This window comes from Musa acuminata, chromosome BXJ3-3 (assembly GCF_036884655.1).
Source record: "Musa acuminata AAA Group cultivar baxijiao chromosome BXJ3-3, Cavendish_Baxijiao_AAA, whole genome shotgun sequence".
NCBI lineage: Eukaryota > Viridiplantae > Streptophyta > Magnoliopsida > Zingiberales > Musaceae > Musa > Musa acuminata.
This window is the reverse complement of record NC_088351.1, coordinates 8,613,809-8,626,682: the sequence shown is the minus strand read 5'-3', so window position 1 is coordinate 8,626,682 and position 12,874 is coordinate 8,613,809. Positions and strand designations below refer to the sequence as shown.

General features: G+C 40.0%; 2 protein-coding genes across 2 annotated transcripts; one reads left to right on the top strand and one right to left on the bottom strand.

Moving 5' to 3' along the window:
• Positions 1–62: 62 nt before the first annotated feature.
• On the top strand, positions 63–1,145 carry LOC103977927 (large ribosomal subunit protein P1). The gene is made up of 5 exons (XM_009393586.3): positions 63–178; positions 274–364; positions 469–592; positions 690–781; positions 863–1,145. The coding sequence occupies exons 2-5, from the start codon at positions 293–295 to the stop codon at positions 914–916; spliced, it is 342 nt and encodes a 113-aa protein (XP_009391861.1). The 5' UTR covers positions 63–178; positions 274–292; the 3' UTR covers positions 917–1,145.
• Positions 1,146–4,405: 3,260 nt separating this feature from the next.
• LOC135633340 (subtilisin-like protease SBT3.5) lies at positions 4,406–8,520 on the bottom strand. Its single transcript, XM_065142694.1, has 10 exons — positions 8,364–8,520; positions 8,198–8,289; positions 8,023–8,120; positions 6,828–6,989; positions 6,135–6,745; positions 5,985–6,046; positions 5,655–5,909; positions 5,455–5,572; positions 5,208–5,379; positions 4,406–5,124 (listed from the first exon to the last, which is right to left on the bottom strand). The coding sequence occupies exons 1-10, from the start codon at positions 8,460–8,462 to the stop codon at positions 4,580–4,582; spliced, it is 2,214 nt and encodes a 737-aa protein (XP_064998766.1). The 5' UTR covers positions 8,463–8,520; the 3' UTR covers positions 4,406–4,579.
• Positions 8,521–12,874: the final 4,354 nt, after the last annotated feature.

Sequence of the window (12,874 nt, the reverse complement as noted above, 5' to 3'; positions counted from 1 at the left end):
TTTGTTCTGTGGGTCCCTGGAAGCCAACCAACAGGAGGGCTACTGTTCGCTGAACCCTGACTCCCACTCTATACGGCATATTCCAGTGAAACCCTAGGTGTTCATCTATATAAATCCCTCGTTTTCTCGCCGCCGTAACCCTTCTTTGCGCTCGCGTCTTCTTAGCCGCCCAAATCAGGTATTTCTCCATCTCTCTCGTCGGTCTGCATCCCTCTATTCCTGTTTTCCTAGAATTGATCCCCTCCTCGTTCTTTGATCTGTCATTCGGCGAAGAATTCCTGGTCGCCGCCTGATGGCCTCGATTGGAGAGCTCGCCTGCTGCTACGCTGCTCTCATCCTGCACGACGATGGCATCCCCATCACGGTAATCCGCCCCTTACATCCCTGTTTCTTTCTTCAGCGTTCCTTCTCTCATTCATGCATTATTTTTCCTTGATTTCCTGATTCGTCCCACCGTGTATCGATCAGTCGGAGAAGATCCTGACCCTGGTGAAGGCCGCCAAATTGACGATCGATTCCTACTGGGCGCCCCTCTTCGCGAAGCTCCTCGAGAAAAGGAGCATCGATGACCTTATCTTGAGCGTCGGATCCGGTTCGTTCTCGTTGCTTTTCATTCTTCTCGTCCGTTTCGTGCGATTAAAAATCCAATTTTTAACCTCATTTTTCGTGATATTCTTATATTTTTGCAGGGGGCGGTGGTGCTGCGGTTGCAGTCTCCGCTGCGCCGGCTGCTGGGGACGGGGCTGCGGCCCCTGCTGCTCCTGCAGCTGAAGAGAAAAAGGTGAGAAATTTTCTCTTCTTTTGGGGTTTTATTTATGTTACACGGCAGTGTTTGAAATGTTTTTCGTCATTGTTGTTGCAGGAGGAGCCCAAGGAAGAGAGTGATGATGACATGGGATTCAGCTTGTTCGATTAGATAGGCAGAGAGAAAGATCTATGTTATCGTCCTCTGTTTAGATACGAATGTTAGGTACTTGTTGCCGCCATCGTGTCTGGTCTTCTATGCTATTTTGGTTAATCTATTACGAGTCTTATATGTTTGCTTAGTTGAATTCGAGATGGCAGAGTTATTTCCTTGTGGATTTTCAGGTTTGTTCACTTTGTTATCAATGTTTCTTTTTAGTGAATTAACGTTCTTCAATTCATTTTGTTTCTCTGAGCTATGAACATGAGTTGCATGCACAATTTATGCTAAATAATGCCTGCTTCTCTATTTTCATTTTTATTGAGGACGTCATACTTAAAGTTGTATATGATCATTAGATTGACATATACAACTTATCAATCCTCATAAGAGACCATTGGAGAATTGCCACCCCTAATCCTAAGAATATCAACTCAGACATTATGATTACCAACATCGATGTGTGGCTAGTTACAAACAAAATTTTGTATTAACAGATTGATTTTGATCAACCTTTCCCATGTATAAGAAAATGATGAGATCAGATACTGTTTATGTTGGAAGTATAGTGACACAAAATCAATCCTATGGATAAAATCACTTGGGAAAAATTACTTTGAATTGCATACATATTTTTATTATAAAGATTTTAGAAATCAACTCTTATCTAAATATGATCCTTATTTTGGTATTGTTTCCGATGTGAAGTCTCATTTTTGACTCTCTATGAAAGAGTTTCTTTTCTCATCCTGTTGATGTATGTGAAAGATGCAATTCAAATTATGCAAACATGAAAAACCCTAATCACCTTTTTCTTATATTAGCTCTTAAGAATATAATTATAGTTAGGTCAATAAGTGCATTCTTCCCTAAAGAAAAAGTTTTGCTTGATGTAATTGAGTTAGGAAATAGTTGATCTCTTCAAGTTCTCATCGAATTAGTGGAAGTTCAATTACACAATTTTGATCTTGAATATACATCATAGGCTCTTGGGAAAGGTAGGTGGAACTTATCCAATCCATTCCAAAATCTCAAATAGTTGATCTTGAATATAAGTCTAGGACTCAATTTGTCGTATATTCTACATCTCATAGAACTTTTTTATAAGTTATAATTGTATCTTCCAAATCTCATAAAACTTTTATATTCCCTCACCAAAATAAAGAAACTCGTTTGTGGGAAGTCTCATGTATGTTGTCTGAATTCATTGTTATTAGCATATCCCATTTTTCATCTTTTGCTTTTGTGAAGCTGAACTTTCAGTTTTGTTTGCTGATCATTGATAGTTGCGGTTGTCTACAACACAGCCATAAAACACGCGCGCACAATGGAGACTGCAGACTAGCTTTCGATTAATAAATGTAGCTTTCGATTCAAGTGCCTTTTTCGGATTCTTGGATCTCTTTGTTGTTGGTTTCTCTCTAAGAAATTTTTGTTACTATGGTTAAAGAGCAAGAAACGCCCGTTTTTGGATTAGTTGATGGTTTCTCAACAATGTTTTTGTTTTGGGAGATCTAACTTTTGTATGTAGAAAACCTTTTTCGGTATCAGTTATGCAGCATGTTGCATTGGACTCGTGTAATTAGTTTGCCCCGAATTGGGTTGGATTAAGCCTGATTTGAGTTCGATATGAATTGAACTCAAATAGGAAAACTCGGTGGTTGTTGTCCGCGTGACTTAGGAAGAAATCTTGGATGATCGATCACCCGAACTGCGATAGGAATTCGTACTCTGTGCTTTCCCTCACCGCACCATGTCAAGCTTCCGAAGGTGAAGTACCCTCGTACCACGTGAAGCGGTGCAAAGGTCACCGCAAAGGTGTCCGTCGTCCGGGAGGAGTTGAACCGGAGAAGAGACGGCTCCACGGTCATGCTGACGCCCGGAGGAGACTGCACTATCGCCTCGTAAGTGGAATTCGCGTCGCCTACGTTGGTAACGCTTCTCCACACCGTCACCGGCGTGTTGTTTAGGTCGGGAATGGAGATGGACGGCAGATTCAGGTGATACAGGCCGTGGTTCACCAACTCCCGAGGAACCAACCCCCTCTGCTTCCATCGGGAAGCCGTATGCGTTGGTTGTGTAAGCTTTCAAGGGCGGCGGTCATACATCTCGTGATCAGCAGCAACATCTCATGAACGGAACAGAGGAACTGTAACATATCTACTACTCACCAGTCGTTACGAGCGCTGATTTGACGGCGGTAGGAGACCATTGGGGATGCAGTGCTTTGAGAAGAGCTGCTACTCCAGATACATGTGGGCAAGACATGGAAGTCCCCGACATGAACTGATACCAGGTGTTCGCTGCGGCCAAGATGCCGACTCCCGGAGCAGTGATATCAGGCTGACCAGACGACACAACCATGAACACATTCGTTGGTTTGCTTTCTTCTTGGGGTGATGAGTGATGAAGTAAAAGTAGGTACCTTCACCAGTTCTGGGCCCTCTCGACGAGAAACCTGCCACCCTCGGCTACATCACCGTGCTTCCCACGGTGGTGGATGCTGGAGTCACCTTCACCATGGCGGATCTGCCACTGTTGATACCATCGGTTCTTCAGAAACAGCCGCAAGGTGTTCGGAATCAAACTTTGAACCTCCCCGTCGCGCATAGTTCGATATTTGTAGGCCTACGTCGTAATCTACGACGACACATATTGAGTCTTCGCAAGGTATCCTGCAACTATGACACCTGCTGCTTTGAGTTGCCTCAAGTTTTGGTCTTATATCAGCGCAGAGAACCATCTTCCCTGCTACATCTGTGGAATTTAGATCGACTGCGGGCACAACTACGATGTAGTAACTATCAGCCATCTCCTCCTTACCATCTGAACGCAAAATAGAAGAGAATAAAGGAATCAGTAATCGACAGTGCTCAATCACCTAAAACTAAACGCGAGCTCTTTGAATGAATCCGTCATCCTTGGATCCGTAGAACATAGATTGTCCCTGCAACAGACTTTTAGTCAGCATCATATTAAGAACAGCTCGTGAAGAATAATATTACATGGATATAACATATTTTAGTAAAAATAAAAATAATATATGGAAAAATAAAAAAAAATCATAAAACTGTTTATATTATAAATAAATCACAAAAGCGATACATGTCTATATAAGTATAATTCAAAACTTTCATAAAAGTTTTAGAGCATTCGGACTAGTCTTTATATGCGATACATTATTTTTAGTTTGATCTTAAAAGATAGTATATCGTATATTAAAAATTGATTTTTTTTAAACCAAACTCCTATAATAAGTTGTCCAACTATTTAAAATATCAAATATAAAAAAAAATTACATAAATATATCATGTTTTGATGAAAATAAAAAAAAATATGAAGAAAAATAAAAAAAAATCGTAAACTATTTATGTGGGTAAAATTCAAAGCTTTCATTAAAATTTTAAAATATTCGGATCCGTTCTTATATACTATATATTATTTTTTATTTGACCTAAAAAATAATATATGGGGCGGTCGTGGGCCACCACGCTGACCATGCCGTCGATGGACATAAATAGGATGGATTTGCTTTTATTCCTCATGCATCTAAGTACACGTTTATTTTGAAGGTAGAAAGAGGTGCACAAGCTGCTTGACACGACAAGACATAACTGGGCTCCATACTATCACAATCTTACGTGCCTTAAAAGGCATCCAATCCAAAGACATATCTTAGGAGGTATCTGAGAACTCATCTCGAACGATCACCCGAACTGCAAGAGGAATTCTTACCGAGTGCTTCCCACCATCAACCCACGTCAAGCTTCCGAACGTGAAGCCCCCTTGCACCATCTGAAGCGATGTGAACTTGACCATAAAGGTGTGCACCTTCTGGGTACAGTTAAACTGGAGAAGAGAAGGCTCGACGGTCACTTTAACGCCTGAAGGAGACTGCACCACCGCCATGTACGTGGAATTCGTGTCGCCCACATTGGTGACGGTTCTGAACACCGTCACGCAGGTCTTCAGGTCGGGAATGGAGATGGAGGGCAGATTCAGGTGATACAGATGGTGGTCCACCAAGTCACAAGAGCCCAATGCGTCATCGCTGCAGTGGAAGTACTTGAAGTAATCTTTAGGATCGACATCGTAAATAAGCCCAGGATCTGAGGCTCTGTTGGGATCGATTTGACCTCCGCCGAAGTCGAAAGGATCGGCCAGCTTCCGCACACCGCCGTTTGCTTCTATTGGGAAGCCGTTCGCCGTAGTTGTGCGAGCTTTAAACACAGGCGTTCATATGTCACGTCAGCGAACGATCATGAGCGGGCAAAGAGTTGCATGCACGTAGCAGATTACTCACCAGTTGTTACGAGTGCGGATTTGATAGCAGCAGGAGACCAATGGGGATGCACTGCTTTGAGAAGAGCTGCAACTCCAGATACATGAGGACAAGCCATTGAAGTACCGGACAGGAATTCGTACGAATCTCTCACCGCTGCCAATATAGTAGCTCCCGGAGCTGTGATGTCAGGCTGGCCAGAAGGTAAACGTCAAGCCAGTGAAGAGAAACAAGACTGTTATTTTTCGGTGAAGGAAGATGATGACACCTTAATTAGCTCGGGGAACAGTACGCTCGGCCCTCTGGAGGAGAAAGCTGCCACCCTGGGCGCCATCACTTCGCTCCCCAAAATGTTGGATGCCGGGCTCACCCTCACCACTGGGGAACTGCCAAATCAACTGACGTTAGATTGGAACATTGGCTTCCCGGCGTTGGAGAATATCCAAGACGAGAGAGAAGCTAGCAAACCTGGAGCTCGCCACGTATGCCAATATTCTCGCGCGTCTTCCTCTATCTACATTGACACACAAAACTTGGCAAGTTGAGAGGAGGCCGAGTGGGGGTCGTGCGACGATAACACCCGCTGCTTTGGCTTCGTTCAGCCTCTTTGCCACGTCCTGGAGGTAGCCATCGGCAGCGACAGCGCGGGCAGGAGGCTCGCCATCATCGCACAATACAATCTTTCCTGCTACATTCGTGCAGTTTATGGACTCCGCCGAGCAACTACAATGGACGGAGTATAGGTTAATATCTGTCCTTTTCTGATATCCTAACCAAAAGACAAAGCACACTAGTTACCTCCCACCATCCATCAGCTCTATGGATCCGTCATGCTTAGATCCGTAGAACAAAGATTGTCCCTGCAACAGAATTTAGTCAGCAATTGATCACGAGTAGATGCGAAATTTTCGAGTTGATCAGTAGTAGTAAAGATGAAACTCATGCTACCGAAGCTTGATTGTCTCCGAAGGTTAGGGCGGTAGGAAAAGAGCGATCGATGCTGCTGGCTGCGACGGTGATCACCCACGGGAGGTCATTAGCAATGGTCTGAGGGACGGGGCCATCGTTGCCGCCGGCGAAGACCACCGGTATCCCCTTTGCTGCCGCGTGTATAGAAGCATAGTATGGGTTAAGCTGCCCACCGAGGGACAGTGACAAGATGTCCACACCATCATGTATAGCGTCATCTATCGCCTTCAGCACAGTGGCGTCGAGACACCCTACACCGACCCAGCACGCCTTGTAGATTGCTAGCCGAGCACGAGGAGCTCCTCCTCTCGCGGTGCCGGAACCCAGACCGTGGAAACTCACATTACTCACGAACGAGCCTGCTGCGGTGGAAGCCGTGTGCGTCCCGTGGCCTTGGGAGTCTCGGGGAGACTTGTACTCTCCCGCCAGCAGCGAAGGGTCGATGCCTCCGGCATACCATCTTGCGCCGATGATCTTGCGGTTGCAGCTGTGGATGCTGAACAGTTCGCCTGTTTGGCATATTCCTTTCCAACGAGATGGCACGGGGCCATAACCATGGTCGTCGAAGCTTCTGGATTCCGGCCAAATGCCTGCGTCGTCGTTGAAATATTGCATGACGATGTGAAATTAGCAAGCTCGTCGACATTACATTACTCGATGGCCGATGCTTACCTGTGTCTACAAAACCAATGATGACTCCATCTCCGAAGTTGCTTTGCCGAAGGAGGCCTGTGGGTTGGTGTTGGTTATAATTCAGGCCGAGGAATTCCCAGCTTCGCGTAGTATGTATGGGAACGCTGCGGCTTGGCTTGACACTGATCACTTCCGGCAATTCTGACATGAAAATTGCGGCATATTATCTTTATTATCATTATGATCTCGATTGAATTACCTATTTAAAAGATTAAAACAACAAAGGAGATATGACGTGTTCATCTTTGTTAGGGAAATTTACCTAGAAAACTCCTTGCTAATTAACCTTTTTACTAGAGAGAAGGGCTTTCTTGAACCGGTCTACTAAACCAGTTTGGATTAGTGAATGAGATGGTTGTATTAGAGAATGCGATTATAATAATAAATAATAGTAATCGTTCAAGCCATCGAGTCTTAAGATATTTAGTTCCAAACCAGAGTCAACGAGTTCAAGTCAACTCATCACCTATGTAAGCAACTAAATCTCAAAGTATCATCAATGTTTTTTTTTTCTCAATGTGATCTGTAACTTGTGATCATTGATTAGGATAGGCGATGGTTAAAATATTTAATATGCAAGTCAAAAGAAGAAGAATTATCTTAATTTATTTTATATTATATCTTTTCCGTCTCAACGTCACTCTTCCTCCTTCATCTCTTTAGCATCTTTCATCTTTCATTTCTTTCATATTCTCCTCCTCCGTCATATCCTTTTCTATCAACATAGAAGAGAGGGAAGAAAAAAAAAAGAAAATGGTATAGTAATTCGGTTTGTGTTGAGGTTGATACTCAAACTCATCAAAAATCAAATGAAGACATACTTATCAATCGTCGTAAAAAGGAACACCACTTGGTAAATTCTTCGTAGAGGGACACTATTTGATAAAAAAACTAATCCGCAGAGGGTTTTTCTAAGTAAATTATCCCATTTTTTAATTAAAAAAATGGTAAGCAATACAGTCCTTTTTTTTTTTTGACTAAATCTCTCTTTCTATTATGAAGTGCATAGACAAAAGAAAAAAGAAAAAGAAAGTTGCAAGTAAAAATCCACTCATGCAACTGAGGTGCACTCACAAGAATACCATCATATCTCTCCATCTTTTCTTTGATCGTTTTTGTTATCATAAAATAAAATACATATAAAGAAAAACACGTAGAATGATTGGTTAAAAACCTGCGATTTGGTCTGCTAGAGATTCTGTGAGCATGGCCGCAAAACCCGAGAAGCCATGTCTATAGCTGTAGACAATAGAATTCATAGCTTCCTCCATGCTGAAACACCAATTCCAGTACTTCGTAAGCATAAGGAAGAAAAGAGGAAAGAGAAGTGATCAGTCATGCAGATGTACCTCCCCAGAAGTGAAGACAACAAATCATGGTGCGACGCAGTCACAAGGTCTGGATCTTCATGTCGTCTCTCTCCGAGGTACACAATATACAGCTGAAAAATAAAGACACGTTTACTCGAATTTAGCGAGTAATCGACCAACAATATCAGAGCAAATGGACTTCCACCTTCGTTGATGGTTTATCTGCAAATGCCTCCAATGGGAAGGAGTTCAACGTGATGAGAAGGAGGAGACATATGGAGGATAGGAAATGCTGGGAAGCCATCTTAGTTTGGTAATGGAGGAGAGAGCTCAGATCATGGCTCTCCTTATAAGCACGTAATGGCCCATGGCAGAAGGTTTACCAACTCGAAAGATGAATACAAAACATCCCATTTTCTCACCTGCCACCATGGACTAATTCAAGGATCGACGCTTCGGACAACGAAACTGAGTTGCCTGAGTCATAAGATCATAAACTTATATGATGCTTTCATCATCAATTTGCAGTTTGAAATGTTGGAAAGTGGGATTAGAAAAAGTGTTCTGGATAGCAATGTATGACTAATTCAATCACATCAAGTTTCACAGCTCCACTCGTTTATAAGATCCATCGCACATTACGTTTAGTCGTGCGAAAGAGACGAAGAAAAGGAATACAAGTCGTTTGAAAATTAGATGACTACTTCAAGTCGCAGAGGAGGTAGGAGACTGCAGCTCCGATGTCTCTCTCAAAAGCTCTAAGTCCTCGTCTGTACTTCCATCATAAGTATTTAAGTATGATTATCTATAAATAGGTATTTACTATTATATTTCAAAGACTTTTGTCGAGAATTAATTAAACGTCTAGTTAGCTATAATAAGGATAGTTGGTGATTATCTATAAGCATTTAAGCTTGTTATGTTAGTGTTGAGATTTATAAGTATTTTGAAATTTCTTATACGAACGTGGAAAAAGAAATCCTAATAAAACTTAGTAATTTATATTTAATTCTTTTATAAATATATCGTGTGTCTCTAGATTTTGATGGGATAAAACAAGATAAATATTTTAGGTATTGAATCTCGGATTTTGATAACCAAACCAATTGATAAGTGTTTATGATTTAATCTGCGTTTTGAGTGACATAGGATGCTTGGAGAGACAATTAAAACAGGAAGAATTATGTTAGGTTGGAGAAAAATGTATCAGAAGATTGGACGTCGGGTCAGAGGATCGGTCGACGTATCGACAAAAGGTTTCGGGCCAAGAAGAGCGGATATTGAGCCAAGGATATCGGAGTTGTAGAGGTCAACTGGTCGATTGGGCAATAGGTCGCAAAAGAGAACGATGCGCCGAAGAATCGGACAAAGCGTTGATGGACCAATGACATATTGGATAACATGATTTATGCTTAGTAATAATTGTTTAGATCGAAGTGTATTTTTGTGTGTGGATGATTAACTACGATAGCAAGACATAAAGCAAAATGAAGTCCCAGAGTCAAGAATGCAATTTTGTTGGGAGTTCGTGAGTTCATCGAAAGTTTGGACGTTCGTCGGAAGTTCTATCGAAACCAACCAAGAAGTCCGGGAGCTTGCCAAAGAAGCTCGTTGGAACTCGCCAAGAAGATCATCGTGAAGCCCAGAAGCTTGCCGGAAGTCCACCGAAATATTACCGAGAGATCATCAAAAGTTCACCGGAAGCTCACCGGAAGAAATCGGATTTATCTTGCTTAGAATGTCTTAGGAATTGTAGTTAGCATACAATTAGAGTTGAGATTGGGAGGTAATCCCATCAACTCTGTTAGGGACCAACTAGGCCCGAAGTTGGACTAGTTTAGGCTAGATTCAAGACCCAACCAGGGTGCTGAAACCTTAGCCGATGACGGCACCGCTTGGGGAACATCACCCGTACCACCCAGGTTGGGTAGTGGTACCGCTAGTAACAATGTTGCCAGCGGTGGCACCGCCCTTGTTTGACGGTGGTACCATCCAATACCAGATCTTGCGACGATAATACCGCCCAAGAACGATAGTGGTACCGCTAGTACCTAGGAAACCTAGGATGAGACATTTTTAGGCTCCAAGTTTGAATCAACTTGAAGCCTATAAATACCTCTCTCATCCCTGGTTAATACACACAAGCATAGAACATTTAAAAAGGGAAACACACTATAAAAATCTCTTGTGAGAATCCTCCTCTAGTCTAAGTGTTAGAATAGTTTGAGAGAGGAGTAAGTGCTTGTAAGGGTTGTCTCCTAAACCCGATAAAAGGAAAAGAGGGGTGTAAGAAGGAGGATGATCTTCGCATATTAAAGGAAGATCGATAGTGGATGCCGATGACCTCGACGGAAGAAGAATCAACGGAGTGGATGTAGGTCACGACGACCGAACCACTATAAAATTGGCATGTTATTTGGTTTACATTTCCTTCCTGCAATTTACATTAACTACAAACTGCCTTCAATATGTTTTTACTTCACTTTCAAAGTTAAGCATTTCCGAGTTCGGTTTTATCGTATGAAAAGATTATCCGAAACCAACATTTTTATTCGCTACACTAATTCGCTCCTCCTCTTAGTGCCAACTTATCTCTAACGTACTTTTAGGTTTTTGTGTATAATGTCTAGAGATGGTGAAAAAAATAAATAAATTTTTCGGATTTACGTGATATGTATGTCAGGGAACTGGTATCGATGAAAACTTAAAGATTTTGTAATTGATCTTATATATTAAAAAGTTTAGTTTTCTTCGTAAATATAGACGTGAGTTGTCAAATCATATTAAATTTTAGGATGATTTTTAGTATGTTATTTTGATTGTTAATTTCTTATGGATTTTTTTATTTTAAAATGTTCTCCTCTCTTTCAAATAAGTGATATGAAAGCCTAAAAGATCTAATGGTCAAAGATTCAATAAGAATAATCAATGAACAATGAAATGAGTGTGGAGCAAAAAAAATTCTCTTTAGAGTTACGAAAGTGGATAAAATACTTACTTAGAGTGATTATTAAGATTTATAAGTATTTTAAGATTATCAAATTTAATATCATAGAATAAAAAGTATGAGTTTAAAAATAAGTTCTTGTGAAAAAAAAACCCTAATAATTATGATTTAATTATTTTATAAATATATCATATATTTTTAGTTTTGATAGGGAGGAGGGTAGATAAGATATGAAGAATATTATCGGTTCTCTTAGGTTTAGGATGTCTAGAAAGAGTGCTATTTAGAATTTTTAGAGATACGAAAGAAAAGATATAAATTCTTTGAATTTATTAGAGAGGTGTACAAAAAAAATTATGTTTAAGTGGTATAACTCAAATATCTTATAATTGATCTCATATATTAAAATTTTTAATTTACTTTGTGGATGTAAACAATGGTTGTTAACCCACGTTAAATAATTTTTAATATACTATTTTAATTATTAATTTATGGTGGATTTTTTTATTTTTTTTTCTCCCATCGGATAAGATCGCAATTTCTTCTGTCCGTTTTTCTATTGTGCTTAGAAACCTTCTTAGGTAGGATGTCATCATCCTATAATATTTTTATAAGAATAAAAAATTATTGGTGAGAGAAAATATATTTAGGAATCCTTCTATTTAGAATTTATACGAGAGAAAAGATAAAAATTCTTTGAAAAAAATCATAGGATAACTCATGGGTTTTGTAATTGATCTCATATATTAAAAAATTATTTATTTATATTGATGTAGATAAGGGTTATCGACCCATGTTAAATAATTTTTAATATACTATTTTAATTATTAATTTATGAAGAATTTTTTAGTTTTAAATATTTTTTTCTCCCCCAATAAGATGATGATTTCTTCTATCCATTTTCCTATTGTGTAACATGATTCTATAAGAATTAAAAATTATTATTATTATTATTATTATTCTGGGGGATTTCCATGCACAAATTCTACTACTAATAAATAAAAAAACTCAATCGTTGCGGTATAAACACCTTACCTAATTCTAAGTTTTATTTAATCTCCAGCAGAAGGCAGTTGACTTTAGCTTCTTTTTTTGGGGCCACATTTTGTTAAAGAATCTTGAAACAAATGGCTAATCATGTTCGATTTGGGCTACAAGGGAAATGAGAGAGAGTTGGTAGACCAGACAAGCATGGAATGGAGTCTTGTGACTGCAGACTTTTCTTTTGTCTCATGCTTGAAAACCATGGGCAGGATAGAGGAAAGCTGTACAGAGAGCAATGGTATAATAGCTAGACTTTGTAAATCCTATCTTGGTTTTGATCAGCTTATAAGATCTTCATAAATGGGTGTTAAACTTAATATTATATGATTATATACGTTTGTGGTTGGTTGCCTATATTTATAAGCATACCAATGAATAAGAAATATTTAGGAACATATTGATTTTTAAATTAATGATTTTGATTTGATTTTAAACCTGTTAAATTTTTTTTTTTAATTTGATAAAATCGAAACCAACTATTCCACACTGAACCGATGGAAACTACTCCAAAGATCAAGATTTGTCACTAAGCCAAGAACTAACAACCAGTACGAGCTTTCTGATGCACAACACAAGCAGAGATTTCGGGGAGTAATCATAGTTCTGCTCCATGCTTTTAGCAGCAACAGTCGAATTCCGAACGGTGGATGAGCCGCAGATGGATTAGCAGAGTCCCTGTAAGTAGCACAAAGCTGCTGCCTCAACTGTGTTTTGAAAGCGGATAG